Source organism: Desmodus rotundus, chromosome 12 (genome assembly GCF_022682495.2).
Source record: "Desmodus rotundus isolate HL8 chromosome 12, HLdesRot8A.1, whole genome shotgun sequence".
Taxonomy (NCBI): domain Eukaryota; kingdom Metazoa; phylum Chordata; class Mammalia; order Chiroptera; family Phyllostomidae; genus Desmodus; species Desmodus rotundus.
Genome location: NC_071398.1, coordinates 42,343,076 through 42,359,903, shown reverse-complemented (window position 1 = coordinate 42,359,903; position 16,828 = coordinate 42,343,076). Strand labels below are relative to the sequence as shown.

General features: G+C 48.7%; 2 protein-coding genes across 11 annotated transcripts in view; both read left to right on the top strand.

The window, feature by feature from the left end:
* CEACAM20 (CEA cell adhesion molecule 20) overlaps positions 1 to 1,697 on the top strand; it is a 54,751-nt gene extending 53,054 nt beyond the window's left edge. Inside the window, 1 exon segment of the mRNA XM_024569428.2 lies at positions 1,651 to 1,697. Coding sequence (XP_024425196.2) covers positions 1,651 to 1,697 — 47 coding nt within the window.
* A 2,182-nt stretch (positions 1,698 to 3,879) lies between these two features.
* Positions 3,880 to 16,828, top strand: part of ZNF180 (zinc finger protein 180) — a 30,022-nt gene continuing 17,073 nt past the window's right edge. For 3 of the 10 annotated variants that reach the window (XM_071220058.1, XM_071220059.1, XM_024569446.4), the window contains exons 1-2: positions 3,887 to 4,117; positions 7,040 to 7,125. In XM_071220058.1, coding sequence (XP_071076159.1) covers positions 7,075 to 7,125 — 51 coding nt within the window. In that variant the 5' untranslated portion in view covers positions 3,887 to 4,117; positions 7,040 to 7,074. The other 7 variants (XM_071220056.1, XM_071220051.1, XM_071220054.1 and 4 more) reach the window with 7 other exon arrangements.

The following is a 16,828-nucleotide window of genomic DNA, read 5'->3' as shown; positions in this document are numbered from 1 at the left end:
GTGTCTGAAGGCTGGCTTGGAGTAGAGAGACGAATGTGTTCCCTGTCATTCCAGAGGGTAAGTCAGTTACCTTGGAGGCAATTTGAGGGTAGCAGACTTTAGTCCAATTTACAGATAAACCATTCTCAAAAGATGTGAATGTCCTATATAGCTTAGAGATTTTTAAAAATCCTCACCCAATGATATGTTTACTGATTTTAGAGAGAGAGGAAGGGGAAGGGGGGAGAAAGGGGGGGAGAAACATTGATGTGAATGACAGACATCAATTGGTTGCCTCCCCTATGTGCCCCAACCAAGGATTAAACCTACAACTTAGGTATGTCCCCTGACCAGGAATCGAACCTAAAACCTTTTGGTGTATGGGACAATGCTCCAATCAACTGAGCCACCCGGCCAGGGCTATCTTAGGGATTCTTTACAAGGCAAACCCTCTGAAAGCAGTTCAGATAAAATGAGGATTAATTGGAAGAACACTGGGGAATCTCAGATCATTCAATATCAGAAATTCCTTGTGGGCCACATGGGGACTGGGAAGTTATCAGGAAGATTTTTCTCTCTTATGTGACTGCTCATTTTGGCTGATCTATGAATTTGCTCCATTTTTCTCAGTCCAGATTGAAATCTTAGGCAACTTTCCCGGTCACTCCTCTTCTATGACTTCAGACTATATAAAACATCCTCTACCATGTTAGGGTTTCTAGGTTCAAATTCTCCGGAGAAGAATCAGACTGGCTCAGGCTATTGCATAGACTATGTTTAGGTTGGTCAGCTTTCCAATCAGCTATGAACTGGTACAACCTTGGCCTCCTCAGCACCTCTCTTTATCAGGGTCTCGGGATATGTTTGTTCCCTTTTATCAGTAAAGCAAACGTTCTTCCTGGAAGTCTCGCCCACCAAACTTCCTTTTATATCTCCTTGGCATAAATGCTGTCACGTGATAGTCCATGTTGCAAGGAAGGCTGAGAAAGTGAGGTGGTATCCTTCCCAGTCTCTTCACAGAAGCAGGTAAGGGAGAAACATGGGAAAGGGTGTCAGGCCAGTCAGCTCAGCGCCTGCTGCATTCTGGAGGGACGGGAAGAGGTGAACCATGCAAAGGGTCTGGAATGGAACATTCCAAGTTGAGGGGCATCAAGTTAAAAGGCCTTGAGGTGGGTGTATTAGTGATCTGTTGCTGCATAATGAATTACCACAAACTTTTCAAATTAAAGCAACGTACATTTACCATCTCACAATGTCCGTTCATCAGGAGTCCAGGCACTGCTCATATCGGTCTCCTGCAAGGTTCTAACTGGGAGAAGGATCCTCTTTCGAGCTGGTGTGGCTATTGGCAGCATTCAGGTCCTTCCAGATGGTCATCTGAGGGCTTCAGTTTCTTGTTGGCTGTCCGTTGGAGGCCACCCCCACTCCTTTGCCACGTGGGCTTATTCACAGGCCGTTCACAATACTACTTCAAAGCCAGGAAAGAAGTCGCAATCTTATCTAACCAAATCACATGCCTACAGTCCTGTACTTGAGGTCACCTTTGTCGTATTCTACTGGTTAGATGCAAGTCACAGGTCTTGCCCGCAAGGCGGGAGGGGGAATAACATCAAGGCATGGATACCAGGATATGGGGGTTATGGGTGCCACCTTAGCCACTGTCCTCCGCAGTGGGGAAATATATGGGCCATTCCAGGAACAGCGAGGGCCCGGTGTGATTGAAGTGCAGTAACAAAAGGAGGAAGATTTTTGGAATTTTCAGTGATGAGGAAGGAGAGAGCTAGAGTGCTGGGGTCCTGGACGACAGCAAGTAGAAGGAGGGCTCACTCAGAAGATGGAACTCGCCTTTTCTCCTTGTGTAACAGGTGCCTGTGAATCCAGAATGCAGCATTTCCTGCCAAATGAAGCCCATAGTGTAATGGAAGCAAAGATCCTTTCGCCGGAAATCCGAGAGAAACCATGCTCAATCACATGTTCGATAACATTTGTTGGGTGCATGTTATACTCCGTCCACTCTCTGTGTAAACTCTGTGACATGCTGTTTCAATGTGTTATTCAGGCTCTGGGCCCCAGATCCCACTAAATCTTAGGCTTTTGACTCATATTTCTTTAAAAGCAACAGAAACAGGGAAAAAGTAACCTAGAATTAGAGGGCCAATGTTTGGGACCCAGCAGCTGGAATGGCCATAGCTGCATCATAGGAATAGGCAAACACCACCGATGGACACAGCATTCAGAGAGAAGTGTGTGAGTCAGCCAAAGACCTTAGGCTTTTTACCATTGTTTTGAAAATTGTAGCCAAATGCAACCCAACATGAAAGGGGATATCTGGCTAAAAATACTTAAGAGATGAAATCATTATCTGTAGATGATTATCTCACTAGAAAAGCCAAGAGAATCAAAGGGAATACTATAAGAATTAATAACATTCCAGTAGGTTAACCAGTTACAAAATAAGTATTTCTTTCTTTTTTAATTCTCATCCGAGGACATGTTTCCACTGATTTTGGGGGAGAGAGGAGGAGAGAGAGATCAGTTGGTTGTCTCCTGTACACACCAGCCAGGGATGGAACCCGCAACCTGCACGTATCCTGACTGCGAATTGAACCCACAACCTTTTGGCTCACTGACCAACCTACTGAGCCATGTGGCCAGGGCAAAAATAAATATTTCTTATAAAAGCAACAAAAAAGTTGTAAGAAATTCTAAGGGTAGAGATCACATTTCAAATAGCAATATATTTTTTTTGTAGTTGTTGTTAAAGATCAGAATTTATGTTAGGAAAACTGTAAGAGTCTTTTAGAAGCATTTAATGAAAAACTTAAAAATACCATATTTTCATACAGCAGGGCTCCAATTTTCTGCTTCCTCCCTGGTGGGGAGGAAGTAAATATCACAATTCCCTTAGTATGACTGGGCTGGTTAATGAAATGTTGGCTGTTAAAGTGTTTCATATAGAACCAGGAACCTTTATTTATTCGAAACAAAACAAGTATTTATTGAGCATCTATTATCGTGAGGTACCTTAGGCAGTAATAAAATAGATACAAATCCTTTCTCTTATGGAGTTGACAGTCTAGTGGTGAGGGCAGATGAACAACAGACAACATAAATACGTGAAATATATTGTGTCCCATAGTGAAAGTTCTCTGAAAATAAAGATGAGGCGGGACACAGGGATTATGTGGGGAGTGAAGGATTTGTTTGCAAATTTACAATGGTCGGTGGGGGAATGCCTCCGGAGAAGGTGACATCGGCTCAAAGGCCAGATTGTGGGGGATCCTCAAAGGAAGAGCCTGCCAGGCAGCACGAACAGCACATGCAAAGGTCCTGAGGTGGGAGTCTTCTTGAGTTGTCGGAGAAGGTAGAAATGCCAGCATGACTGGGGTTGAGGCAAAAAAAAAAAAAAAGTCGAGATGAAGGCAAAGGGAAGAGAGGGAGGGTAGAAAAATATCAGATTCTTGAAGGGCTTCAAATGCGCTCTCTGGACTAACGGGTTTGTAGCAACCATCTTCAGCTTTGAGGACCAAGGAGGCTGTGCGAGCCAAGATTCGCACACGCAGGTGCTTGGGAGGGGTCCCGGTGAGTTCCATCAGATCCCATTTTCTCGGCCACTCCTGGGCGTCAAGCCGGGGCCAGGGTCAGCCTTTTCCCATGTCGGCCACCCTCACGCATCGGCGCCTCAGCCTCTGCCTCCCGGTCCCACTTCTCTCGGCGGTACACAAACTCGTACACACAGACGTAACTCCCAGCTCGGACCCTAAACATCAAGCCCAGCTCAGGTCCAGGAGCGTCCACGCGCCCGCCTCTCCGGAAGCGCTGGAACCCCGCCCAAGCGCCGTCAGGGTTTCTGGGAATTGTAGTCCGGACTCGCCGAGCCCAAATGCACTTCCGGGTTCGGCCAGAAGCGCAGCCATTGTCCACCGCGCGGACGCTAGCTGAGGCCGCGCACCTCGGCCCTTGAAGGTTAACCCTAGTGGCCGAATGCCGAGTTGGGGAGGGGCAGAACTAGCGTAGCCTGAGTCTGTCGTGTGCAGAATCGGGCAGGGGGTTCACCGAGCTCGTCCGGCCCCAGAGCCGTATCGGACACTGAGGCTGGGACAGGCCCGGCCTGGGCGGCGAACCTGTAGACGCCCAGGTTGGTGAGGGGCGTGGCAGAGCTGGGTGTTCCCTGAGCGCACGCGCAGCGTGTAGGCGGGAAGCTGGGATTGTAGGTGTGGGTGGGCAATCGGACCTACGCAGGCAGCACTTCAGCCTTAGGTTACCGACGTTGGAAGTATTGCTGATGCAGCTGCGGATTCCGACACTGTTTTGCGCGCGTGCGCGGGTCCTCGGTCAGGTGGTGCTCTTGTCTAGGTTCTGAGGGTTTCCACCCGGTCGGTGGAAGGCACGCTGCCAGCATCGGTATTGAGGGGGCGGGTCCTAAGAACCCTTCCCCTCATCCAAGGCTAGGCCTGGTTAGTGGAGGAGGACTTGAGGAATACTGGGTTGATGAAGTACTCATTTTCAGATTCGGGTACCTGGAGGAGAGGGACTGTGTCATTGTCTCTATATCCTCAAGCAGGTGCCGAAGTAGGAAGCACAAGGTTAGAGGTGAGATCCTGGGCAGCTGGCTCTGGGACCCTGGAGCAGACACTGCTCTTATAGGCCTGGAGGCGCCCTGAGGAGCGGAGAGACCAGGTGGGAGTGGCAGATTCTTGCCCTTGGAGAGGCAGTGATGCTTCGGGGAACCCTCGGTGGGAATGGCTGATGGGCTGCAGACTCTCAGGTGGAAGGAAGGCCCAGGGCCTGGAGGCAGGTTCTAGGCAGAGTGCTCCCTGCGTATGCGAGGGGTGTGGAGGTGGGTAAAGTGGTTCCGAATGGGAAGCAGGACTTTGGACTGGTAATCTTGGGTCTCGTGTAGGCTCGTGCAGAGCTGTGGGACATTTATTAGGCTTGGAGACACGTTGGAGGTGTAGAATTGGAGCCCAGGAAGGACAGTTGCAGCAGCTGCCATCGCATGGGCAGCTGTGTGGGGGTGAATCAGGATGCTGCCAGCATGATTATGAAGTAGGTACCTTTGCTCAGGGGCTACTCTGCTTGCAGGAGTGAGCATGTCCAGGTTTGTAAAGGGACAGGGACTGTGCTGCAGATTTGGACCTGGAAGGGGCTGTATTCAGCATGGCACCTAGGTGTTCACGTTTGGGTGGGAGGAAGGGGAATGTCCCAGTTCCCCTGGGAGCTGGTCAGTCATGGGCCTGACAACCCTCAGGCCCGTGCCCAAGTCCTGTGGCTGCTTTTGGAGCTTGGTACTCAAGCTCCTGTTTGGGTGTTTGGGGCAAGAAGGCAGTGGTCGCAGGTGACCCGGGAATCCTCATGGAGACTTGAAGGTGCTGTTTGTGTCTCAGGTGGGTTGAGGCACAGAAGGGGAGATATATTAATAGATTTTCATTTGAAGAGCAGGGACTGCATAAGACCTGTAGGCTGGCAGGGGGCCAGGTCCCGGATGCAGGTTCTGGGAGTGAGCCTGCTCTGTGGATGCTAGCAAGAGGAGGGAACCTGGGTGGGTGGCCTCTGCGCGGTGCCCCCTGCAAAGAGAGCCAGGATAGACCCCTGGGAGTGCAGGTCTGGGGGCCCCATTTAGGAGCTGCAGGTTCTGGTCTTGGGGCCGCTCCAGCTGCAGTCTGCACATGCGCTGGTGTTTGGGCAGAATGGGGAGGCGTGGGCAGTCCTAGGGCCCAGGTACTGCCTGAGGATGCTCAGGTGGGTGGGTAAAGGGCACAGCTGCAGATTCTGGGCTGCAGAGGGGTAAGGCTGCACCAGGTCTCCGCACACGCACAGGTGTTTGGGTGAGAAACAAGAGGCTGGAGTGTTAGACAATGGTGCTGGGGTCTTTGTGCAGAAGACACTCCAGTCACAGCCTGGGGATGCCCAGATTGGTAAAATGACAGCACCTTTCTGAGCTGCAGGTGCCCAGGAAGATGTTTGGGCAGGAGTTTGGGCAGGTGTGGCTTGAGTGGGGGCCTGAGGAGGTTGTAGAGGAAGCGGTTTAGGTACAGGTTCAGGGTACAGCAACCTTGTGACCCACACTATACTGATTGAATGAGAATCCTGTGGGGGTGAGGGGATGGATAAGAGGGAGGGGTGCGGTGGGGGTGGGATGCATAGGATGGGATTTGCAGGGGCTACTCTAGTCTCGTTTCGGGCCCAGAAACATCGAGCTGGTACAAAGACAGCTGAAGTACACATTCTGGGCCTGAGAAGGGCTGGCACGTGCTGAGATCTGTCAGGAGGCTACCAGTGCCAGGCCGGCTCTGCTGCCAGTTCAGGCCTGAGGACATCCAGGTTGGTGGAGGGACCAGGTCAGAGCTGCACTTTCAGGGCCCAGGAGGGTTTGGAGTGGGAATCCGGGCTAGTGCCGACCCCAGAATGGTGTGGGGAGCAGGTCTGGGGTGCAGCTGAGCTCTGTGCATATGCTTGGCTGTTTGGGCAGGACATGGGAAGCAATCGGTGACAGGTTGGTAGAGTCAGGCCTGGTTAACTGGAGGGTAGGGTCCTGTTCAGGGTGGGGCTGGGTCACGAGCTTCCTGCGTTCAGTCAGAGAATGTGGTGCGCACCATCAGTCCTGGAGCCCTGCTGCTTGTCCTAGGAAGAGGTGCTGCTTTGGGGCTGCAGGTTCCAGGTTGGAGAGGAAGGGGTGCACACCAGGGGGTCCTTGATGAGCATGCCAGGTGTTTGTGGGGATCCCAGGGCCCAATGGGATAGGGAGGGACTGGTTTGTGCTGCATGGGGTGGTGGGCAAAGGCTGCATTTGGATATGAGGTGGGCTTACTGGTATGTAGCCCAGAATCCCGCGATAGTGGAGGAACCAGTTGGCAGCCACAGAGTATTGGCTTAGGAGAGGCACCAAGAGAACCTAGGTGCACGCACAGCTCTTTGGGCTGGAATCTGGGCAGGAGCCTCTAGAAATCTGCACACTTCTTGTGGGGAGTGCTTCCCGGAAGTGGAGACTAATCCAGGGAGGAGGGTGCTAAGGTGGACCTGCAGGAGGGTGCTGTTCTCAGGGCTTCTCCCCTTGCAGCTCAGGACCTCAGGCCCCTGCCCGGGGAGGAGAGCATGGAAGAGCAGGATGAGAAGCCCCCAGGGCCTCTGGAGGCCTGTGTGCAGGTGAGTGAGCTTCTCCCCACCCTGCCCTGGAGACCCAGAGCTTGCTCCCACCCAGGCCCCACCACCTGACCCTCTGGCCTTGGGAGCCTGTCCTGGCTCCCTGCAGTGTTTTGGGGGCTTTGGGCCCCTCCTGACCTGCAGGGTTCTAACATACACCATGCATTTAGTGAGACTCCCGGCATTCTTCACCCTTTTAACCCAGAGAACTCTTTCTGGGAGGAATTTGGCATCCTGTGTCAAAAGCCCTTAGAATACAGATTGCCCTTTGGCCAGCAGCCAGCTTTGCTGGAGACGGGGCACTGGGAAAGAACGTGTGAGAACGCGCAATGCAAGGGGAGAGTGCGATGAGTTTTGGTAAGACCCTGAGATGGATGTACCGTAGTCATTGATACGATAATGTGCATTTCCCAATGTAAAAACATACTTATTATGATCTGTGTTAAGTCAGTGGCGTTTAGAAATGACCACCTTTTTAAAAACGGACGTAGTTTTTGTATATAGAAAATATGTTAGCAGACTGTAAATGTAGCAGTTAACAAAGATTATCGGTCTGTTACATTCTAGGTGACTTTATTTTTTCATTTATTTACCTATATTTTAGCACTTCTGTACAGTGCATTGTAAGGTTAAGAAATGAACAATTTAAAGCATTTCTCTACAGCAAACATTCTCTGAAAACATTAAATTTCTTTAAAATGTTAAATTAGGGTGTTACCCCTGCCCTCCCAGTCAGTGCATCCTGAAGCCATTGGCGGGGCAGAGCTAGGCAGGCGTCTGCCGTTGAGGGAGGGCTCCTGGGTGGGAGGTGTCACGGCCTGACCAGGGTGAGGGGGGCGTCTGTATGTGGGGGTGTCAGTAACCCAGTGGGGTGAGGAAGGTGGCCCTGGGACTCAGCGCCCAGGCCGGGTGAGGTGAGTGTCTGTATGGGTTTGGGGTGCCAGGGCCAGAGCAGGAGAGCAGCGCATCCACACAGGGCACGCCCCCGGGTGGGAGCCCACGTGCCGCGAGGGTGTCCGGCACGGGGTATCAGAGCCAGAGCAGGGTGACGTGTGCAACATGTGCAGTGGGGGATGCATCCTCGTGTGGTGTGCCACATTCTGAGCAAGTTGAGGGCATCCACGCATGAGGGTGGCCTGGCATGGAGTGTCAGCCCAAGCCCGGTGTCCGGGACACCCACACGGAGTCCGAGTTTGAGGGGCACGAGAGTGAGGCCCCGGCCTTCAGAGTCAGAGCCCAAGCAGGACGCGGAGGGCCCTTGCGCTGAGTGTGGCCTCCTGGGGGGCTGCGGAGCTCAGGTGGACCAAGGAGCATCTTGCCCAGGTTCTCACCATCAGAACTGGAGAGGGAACCCTGGGACGAACAGTGGGGTCAGCGGGCATGGGAGGCATCGATGTGGCTTATGGTTTTCAGTGTGTCAGTGTAGAAACACGTAGTGGTGTGTGTGTGTGCTGTGTGTATGGGCGTGTATAGACACACACGCCTATATTCCCTGTCCCTGTCCACTCTTGAGGCCCTGGGAGCGGTGACATTGTGATCCCCGTGTGCACACCTGGTGCCCAGATTTCAACTCCTGAATGCCTGCCGCCCTGGCTTTTATGGCCTTACCGTTAATGGCTATTTAGTGTTCGATTTTTTTCCTATTGCTACGGCACTGCTGTAAATGTTTTTGTATATGCTTCCTTGTACACATGCACAAGTTTTCAAGGGAGTTATGCAAACACAAATTTACATTCACGTTTTTATCAAAACTACAGGTATAACGCGTTTGATGTGCCCATTGGCGTTCTACTATATGCTAGTGACTTTGGGTCTTTTCTCATAATCTTGATGGTCCTTCTGTCATACAACTGAATGAGCAATCTGTTCGTTATAATTTTCACTTTCCTCACACGTTTATTGATTGCCTAACCAGTGTAAGGCCCTGTGTGAGACACTGGGGAGAAGGATGACTTAGTTCTACAGACAGAATTGTGCTTCTTATATGTCCCAAGGTTACACAGGAAAAGCAAAACCTTTTTTTCTTGTATGAGTTACCTATGGCTGCATACCCTGGAACTTAGCAGCTTGAAACAAGTAACAGTTATCATCTCACACATTTTCTGAGGGTCAGGGATCTGGGAGCAGCTTCTCTGGGTGTTTGTGGCGCTCAGGGTCTCTGACGAAGGTGCCGTGCTGCTGGCTGGGGCTGCTGCCCTCAGAAGCTTGACTGAGTAGGAGGACCCTTTGCAGGGTCCTACGTGGCTGTTGGCGAGAAGCCCCAGTTCCATACCATGTAGCCCTCTCTCCAGGGCTGCACAACACAGCAGCTGGTTTTTCCCTGCGCAGGGGACTGGGGAGGGGGCGCAGAGAGCAAGAACAAGAACATGCTTACATGCGTACAACCAAGATGGAAGCCATGGTGTCTTTTATCACCTGATCTCAGAAGTGACACACCATCACTCCCTCTGTAGTCTCTTGGTCACGCAGACCCACTCTGGTACCAGGTTCACAAGGACCACTGAAGGGTGTAACCTCCAGGAGGTGCCGTCATCTCTTGGGGACCATCTTGGAGGCTGGCTACCATACTTCTCAACTCTGAATGTCCTCTAGTTGATTTTATTAATCGTTATCAGAAGATGCGAGGGTACTTTGGGCCTGACAGATATTAAATAGAGCCACGGCAGGGAGAGAAATTGAGGGAGCCCAGGTCTTGGCTTTGAATGAGGGACATGAGTCCACTGAGCTGGCCTAGGAAGAAAGTGTATTGGGGCATCGTCTGAGAGATTTCAGTGGCTTACACACCTGAAAGTAGCTGGACTGGGGGAGGCCTTGAGGTGACTGAGCCCTGCCTGTCTTTAGGGGCTGAGGCCCAAAATCCTGCTGGGGTGTGTGGTAGAGGCTCACCTGTCCTCTGTTACCGTCAACGTTCAGAGACGGGCAGGTTGTCTGAGGTGGTGACTCCATGGTGGAGGGTCTGTTCTGTATACCTGAGTTAAGTGAGAATTATTCATGGTGACCATCGGGGGGTGGCAGAGGGGATTTTCTTGTGCGTGAGATCTAGCAAGACCCTCTCTGGTCAAGAGGATCTGTGAGAAAGGCAGGCAGGGAGCCTGCAGCTTTCTCATCAGGGCAGCGGGTGGTTTACCCCAGGGCCCTGTCCATCACACCTCTTGCGCTGAAATGTGAGCTCTGCCCCTTGTCTCTCGAGGGTAACAAGAGAAATGAACACAGCAAAGAGGGGAAAGTCTCCTGCTGTGATCGGTGCCTATTAGAGTTAGCATTCCGAACCCCTCACAGATGCGGAGGGTTTCCAGCCAGCGTATCCCAAATGCAGACCTTCGGGACCTGAGTTCAGTACTGATTCTGTGATTTGACTGGAAGCTTTGTTTTGTCCCAAGACCCATTCCCTACCCCGTGGTGGGGAGGGTATGTTTGCTCAACTTTATTTATAGGCGAGGAAATAGCGGGAGAGTCCTACGTCTGATTTGACTACAGGCTCATGTGATGGTTACTCCGTGACACCTGTGCTTGTCTCTGTCCCTCTGTTCTGGGCCACGTGTGGTCCTGCCCATGTCACAGGACAATTTTCTTCTGCCTATAACTGTTCTCTGGTTCCTGTTCCCACTCTGTAAAGTACACAAAGGAAAAAGAAAACTCTTCCTTCATTCTGTGGAGAGGTGACCGTAGAACAAAAAGGGTAATTTTTAAATGCTCCAGCCCTGGCTTGTGTGGCTCAGTTGGTTGGAGCACCGTCCTATACATCAAAAGGTTGCAGGTTCGATCCCTGGTTCATTCACATGAGGGAGGCAATGTTTGTCTCTCACATCGATGTTTCTCACTCTCTCCCTTCTTCTCCCTTCCTTTCTCTCTAAAAGCAATGAGAAAAAATGTGGTCCTCCAAATCTTGTCCTCTGGTGAGGATGAAATGCTCCAGAAGGATAGGTGCTAAGTGAAATAAGCCAGACACAGCAGGACCGATACTGCATGATCGTTCTTTGTGGAATCTAAAATGGTCGAACTCATAAAAGCAGAGAGTGGTGGCTGCCAGGGGCTGGAGTGGGGACGTGGGGAAATGTTGGTCACGGGGTGCAAAGGTTCAGTCAGGTGGGATGAGTAAGTCCTGGAGGCCTACTGTGCAATGTGCGGACTGAAGTTAACAGTGCTGTCCTGTGAACTTGAAGTTGGCTAGGAAAGTTGGTCTTGAGTGTTCTCACCGTACAAAATAATCACAAAATAATTGTAACTATGTGCAGTGATGGGTGTGTTAATTAGCTTGATTGTTGCACTCATTCCACAATGTATATGCACAATCAAAGCATCACATTGTACACCTTAAATATGTACAATTTTTTTTGTCAAGTCCACCTCCAAAGTTGCAAAATCGTGGGAAAAAAATGGCCCAGAGCACACAGAAGTGGGGGTAAATTAAAGGCTTTTAATTCCATTCATATATCCCAATCTTGCACATATCTCTAGGCCTGTCAAATTCAGATGACTCAATGCTGAGGAGAATGCAAAGTTGAAAAATATACAGTTCTTTACAGTATAGAGTTCATCACGCACGGAAGAGGCATATAGGTAAGTAGTACAAGGAGAGTGATTTTACTGGAATAGTAAGAATCTGGTAAAAACAGATAAGAAATCCTAAGGAAATAAGAGATGAGACTTAGTGCTATCTGGAATGCTTCATGGAAGAGGTGGCATTTGATCTGAAGCTTGAATGATGACACTTTGAGTGGTGGGGCAGTGGAAGGGGGAGGAGTGCAGATCAGGCAATCGGGGTGTGGGCCATCCCCGGTGAACCCCATGGACTGAAATGAGCTAACTAAACTTTACAACCGTTGATTTCTCTGTGGGTGAAATAGACATCACTCCTCCAAAAAAAATCAGATAGTTGTGTGAGATACTCTGTGTGTTGTTAAACATAGCAGGCACATGATAGGTGGTGGAATGCTGGAGACCTTCCTAAAATAGTCAGTAATCCAGAGTGGCTAGAAAGAGTGTAGATGTGTGTGTATTCACACACTTGTGTGCCAAGATGGTTTTTGCGCATTTAGTTTGACAGGGAAAGTTGGGAGTAGGTTCTAGAGGATGAAGCTCTGAATTTTCTGAGAAGGAAGGGCTCCCAAAGAGGTTTCTTCCAGCCGCAGGAGGAACTTGAGCTCAGCCATGGTTTGGTGACTTCAGGAACCATGGGGACAAATGTGTAGGCTCAGGGAGCACATGCCATGTCCCTTTGCTTAGTGGTTGTGTTACTGTCAGCACACATTTTTGAAGTGCCTACTGTGTGTCAGTACTGATTTAAGCCCAGTGGAAGCATGGTGAACAGGAGAGTTCAACTTTTACTGAACCCACTCTAGTGGAAGTGGAATTAAAAGCAAAACAAAGGTATAAAGATGCAAAAGCAGGCAGAATGGACTGTTTGGATGGGGCAGGGGAAGGATATTTGATGCAGAGTTGACTGCGCAGAACTCTCTCCCTTTTACCTTCCCTGTGAAAACTTTTATGTTATGTATTTATTTTATTAATCCTCACCCTAGGACATTTTTTCATTGCTTAGAGAGAGAGAGAGAGAGAAACTGATGTGAGAAACATCGACTGGTTGCCTCTCCTATGTGCCAATCCCAACCAAGGATTGAACCTGCAACCTTTCAGTCTACAGGACGACACTCCAGTCACCTGAGCCACACCAGCCAGGGCCTCTGTGAAAACTTTTAACCCAAAAGGTGTTGAGCACAGTTTTGATTAAAGAGAGGGCGCGCCCATATTCCCCAAGTAAAATGGGTTTAGCGGTTGTGGCAGGTAAGTAAGGAACATTTGGAGTTTTCCTTCTACTTGAGCACCTGCTGAGTTACCAACATTGTTTCGTTTCTAACTTGGTTCTTTGGCGCTGGTTCTTAACTAATTAGCTGGTTCAAAACAAAACACAAAAACCGAAAGAGTGTGTGTAATAATTTAAACTACAGTCTAATGTTTTCCTTTCTTGAGAAACTAATCATTTCCCAGTTTTTTAAAATTACTATAGGATGAGTTAACTTCTGGCCCATAAACTCTTACAACATCAACCACTTAGAAAAGACACGTCTGGAATTGTCACGCATTAGGAATGTGACTTCTCTTTGCAGGGAGTTTCCGTGACATGAGTGAGTCCATTAGCAGTTTGGTGTTGAAAGGGGTTCCCGGGCCCAATACACGTGTGTGTGTGTGTGTGTGTGTGTGTGTGTGTGTAGGCTTCTTCACACCAACAGCAGTTCTCAACACCAGCAAGGTGTCTGAGAATTCAACTACATTCTGACGCCATCCTCCCAGGGGTAGAATCAGATTCCACAGGTGAGGAGCTCAGTCCCACAACGTCACCCTCTGAAGGCCGCTGCTCCAGATGCCAGCTGCAAGCCCACGTTGTAATCTGATTTTCGGACCAGCTGGCTATAAACCTCACGTTCCCACGACTCCCTCCTTGGGTTCAATTAATTTCCTAGAATAGCACACAGCAATCAGGAAAACCTGTTTGCTTACTAGATTACCAATTTATTACAAAGGATAGTGAAGGTTACGAATCAGAACCCAGATGGAGAGCTACGTAGGGCCAGGCCCTGAATGAAGGAGCTTCTGACCTCAGGGAGCTTGGGTCCAGCATGGTGGCTTGTAGAAGCATTCCAGTTCCCCAGTGTGGAAGCTGTCCCAAAAGAGGGACTGAGGAGCTGTTCTTTTGGGGTTTTAGGGAGGCTTCGTTACATAGTCATGATACCCAAGCCCCTGTCCGCTCCCCAGAAGTTGGGGTGGGACTGAAAGTTCTAATTCTCTAACGACATTGTTGGCTCCTACTGGCAGCCAGCACCCCCACCCTTGGGTGGGGTCCAAAAGTCACCTTGTAACATCGGAAGAGCTGTGAGCCAGGAATTGCAGAAGAAGACCACTGTATCTTAGACATATACTTTGGTCGTCTGAATGACTAAATACATGTATATATGAAATATAAGAAATACAGACTTCTAGTCAAGATGGAGGCATAGGTAGACACACTTTGCCTCCTTGCACAACCAAAAGAAGGACAACAAATTTAAAACAAAAAATAACCAGAACTGACAGAAAATTGAACTGTATGGAAGTCCAACAACCAAGGAGTTAAAGAAGATATTCATCCAGACCAGTAGGAGGGGCGGAGATGGGCAGTCAGGGTGGGGAGGACTCACAGCAGGGCAGCAACTGGGCAGGCGGGTGGGTGAGGCAGCAGCTGACAGACTGGGTAAGGTGGAGGCTGGTGGGTGGAGCGGTGGTCCCACATTTGCAGGCCGATAAACTAGGAGGAACAACTGGGGAGCAAGACAGACTGCACAACCCAGGGTTCCAGCACGGGGAAATAAAGCCTCAAAACCTCTGACTGAAAAAATCTGTGGGTGTTGAGGTGGCAGGATAAGCTCCCAGCCTCAAAGGAGAGTCCACTGGAGGGAGCCACAGGGTCCTAGAACGCACACAAAACCACCCACCCAGGAATCAGCACCAGAAGGGCCCAATTTGCTTGTGGGTAGCACAGAAAGTGACTGAAAGCCGGCTCAGAGCCAAGCAAGTGGTATTGTTCCCTCTTGGACCCCTCCGCCACATAGAGTGCCACAATGCAGAGACGTGGGTTGTCCCACCCTGGTGAGTTCTTAAGGCTCTGCCCCTTACTGGTAACAGACACATTGAAACAAAAAAATATGGCCCAATGAAAGAACAGATCAAAGCTCCAGAAAAAATACAACAAAGTGATGAAGAGATAGCCAACCTGTCAGATGCAGAGTTCAAAACACTGGTGATCAGGATGCTCACAGAGTTGGTTGAGTATGGTTGCAAAATAGAGGAAAAAGTGAAGCTATGAAAAGTGTAATAAGGGAAAATGTACAGGGAACCAACAGGGAAGAGAAGGAAGAAAGAAACATTCAACCAGAAAAGAATGAAGAAACAAGAATTCAAAAAAATGAGGAGAGGCTTAGGAACCTCTGGGACAACTTTAAACTTTCCAACTTTGAAATCACAGGGGTACCAGAAGGAGAAGAGGAAGAGCAAGAAATTGGAACTTACTTGAAAACATAATGAAGGAGAACTTCCCTAATCTGGCAAAGGAAATAGACTTCCAGAAAGTCTGGGAAGCTCAGAGAGTCCCAAGGAAGCACACACCAAGGCACATCATAATTACATTACCCAAGATTACAGATAAGGAGAGAATCTTAAAAATGACAAAAGGAGACAGATACCTACAAAGGAGTTCCCATAAAGCTATCAGCTGATTTCTCAAAAGAAACTTGCAAGCAAGAAGAGGCTGGAAAGAAGCATTCAAAGTCATGAAAGGCAAGGACCTCCATCCAAGATTACTCTATCCAGCAAAGCTATCATTAAGAATGGAAGGGCAGATCAAGTGCTCTCCAGATAAGGTCAAGTTAAAGGAGTTCATCATCACCCAGCCCTTATTATATGAAATGTTAAAGGGACTTATCTAAGAAAAGACAAAAATATACAAGCAGTAAAATAACAACAAATATGCAACTATGAACAATCCTGAAAAAACAAAAACTAAACAACAACTAGAACAGGAACAGAATCACAGAAATAGAGATTACTTGGAGGGTTATCAGCAGGGTGGGGGAGGAGGGAGAATGGTTGAAAAGGTACAGGAAATAAGAGGCATAAATGGTAGGTACAAAATAGACAGGGAGGGTAAGAATAGTATGGGAAATGGAGAAGCCAAAGAACTTACATGTATGACCCATGGACATGAACTAAGGGGGGAGTGATTGCGGGATGGAGGGTACAGGACAGAAGGGTATAAAGGGGAGAAAAAAATGGGACAACTATAATAGCATAATCAAAATATATTAAAAAATAAATATAGGAATTATTTTAAAAAAGTAACCCTACTCTTTCCCACCCCGTATGTGTGCGTACACAAAACAGAGTTTTCTCTTGTATTATTATTATTGTATTTATTTGTGTTACAACCAACTGTAAACCTACTATTGCCCACCCCATATATATTTATAAGAAATACACACAGGAATTCTCTTGTTTCAAAATGATTTTTCAAGAGAAATCATTTTTTCTGGTTTCTGATTAATTAAGGTAAACAAGAATTATTACCCTTGGCTGGTGTGGCTCCATGGATCGAGCGCCAGCCAGTGACCCAAAGGTCTTTAGTCTGATTCCCAGTGAGGGCACATGCCTGGGTTTCAGGCCAGGTCCCCAGTTGGGGACGTGTGAGAGGCAGCTGACTGACGTTTCTCTCTCATTCCCTCTCTTTCTTCCTCTCTCCCTCTCTCTCTGAAAATAAATAAGTAAAATCTTTAAGAAGAGAATTATTAAAAAAAATAGATACAGTGTTAAAACACAGACAGTGAGCCTGCTCCTCAGTTCTTCTGCTCCCCCAAATAATTGCTTTTAATGCTTTGGGGACTGTCCGTCCTGACTTTTCTGTGTATGTTTATAGTCTACAAATCTATTCATATCTTATAGACTGCTCTTACTTTTCCATTCAGCAATGTATCATAGATGTACAGACATCTTTCTGTCATTTATACTCCTCAGTTCATGCAAATCTGTCTCTTGCCTGCTAAATAATATTTAGTTATCCGGATAAAGCATAATTTATTTGACCAGGCACTTATTAATGGACATTTAATCCATCCCCCCATTTTTGCCAGGATAATGCAACCCTTTAATAAGACTTCCTGTACATACATAAGTGTACTTT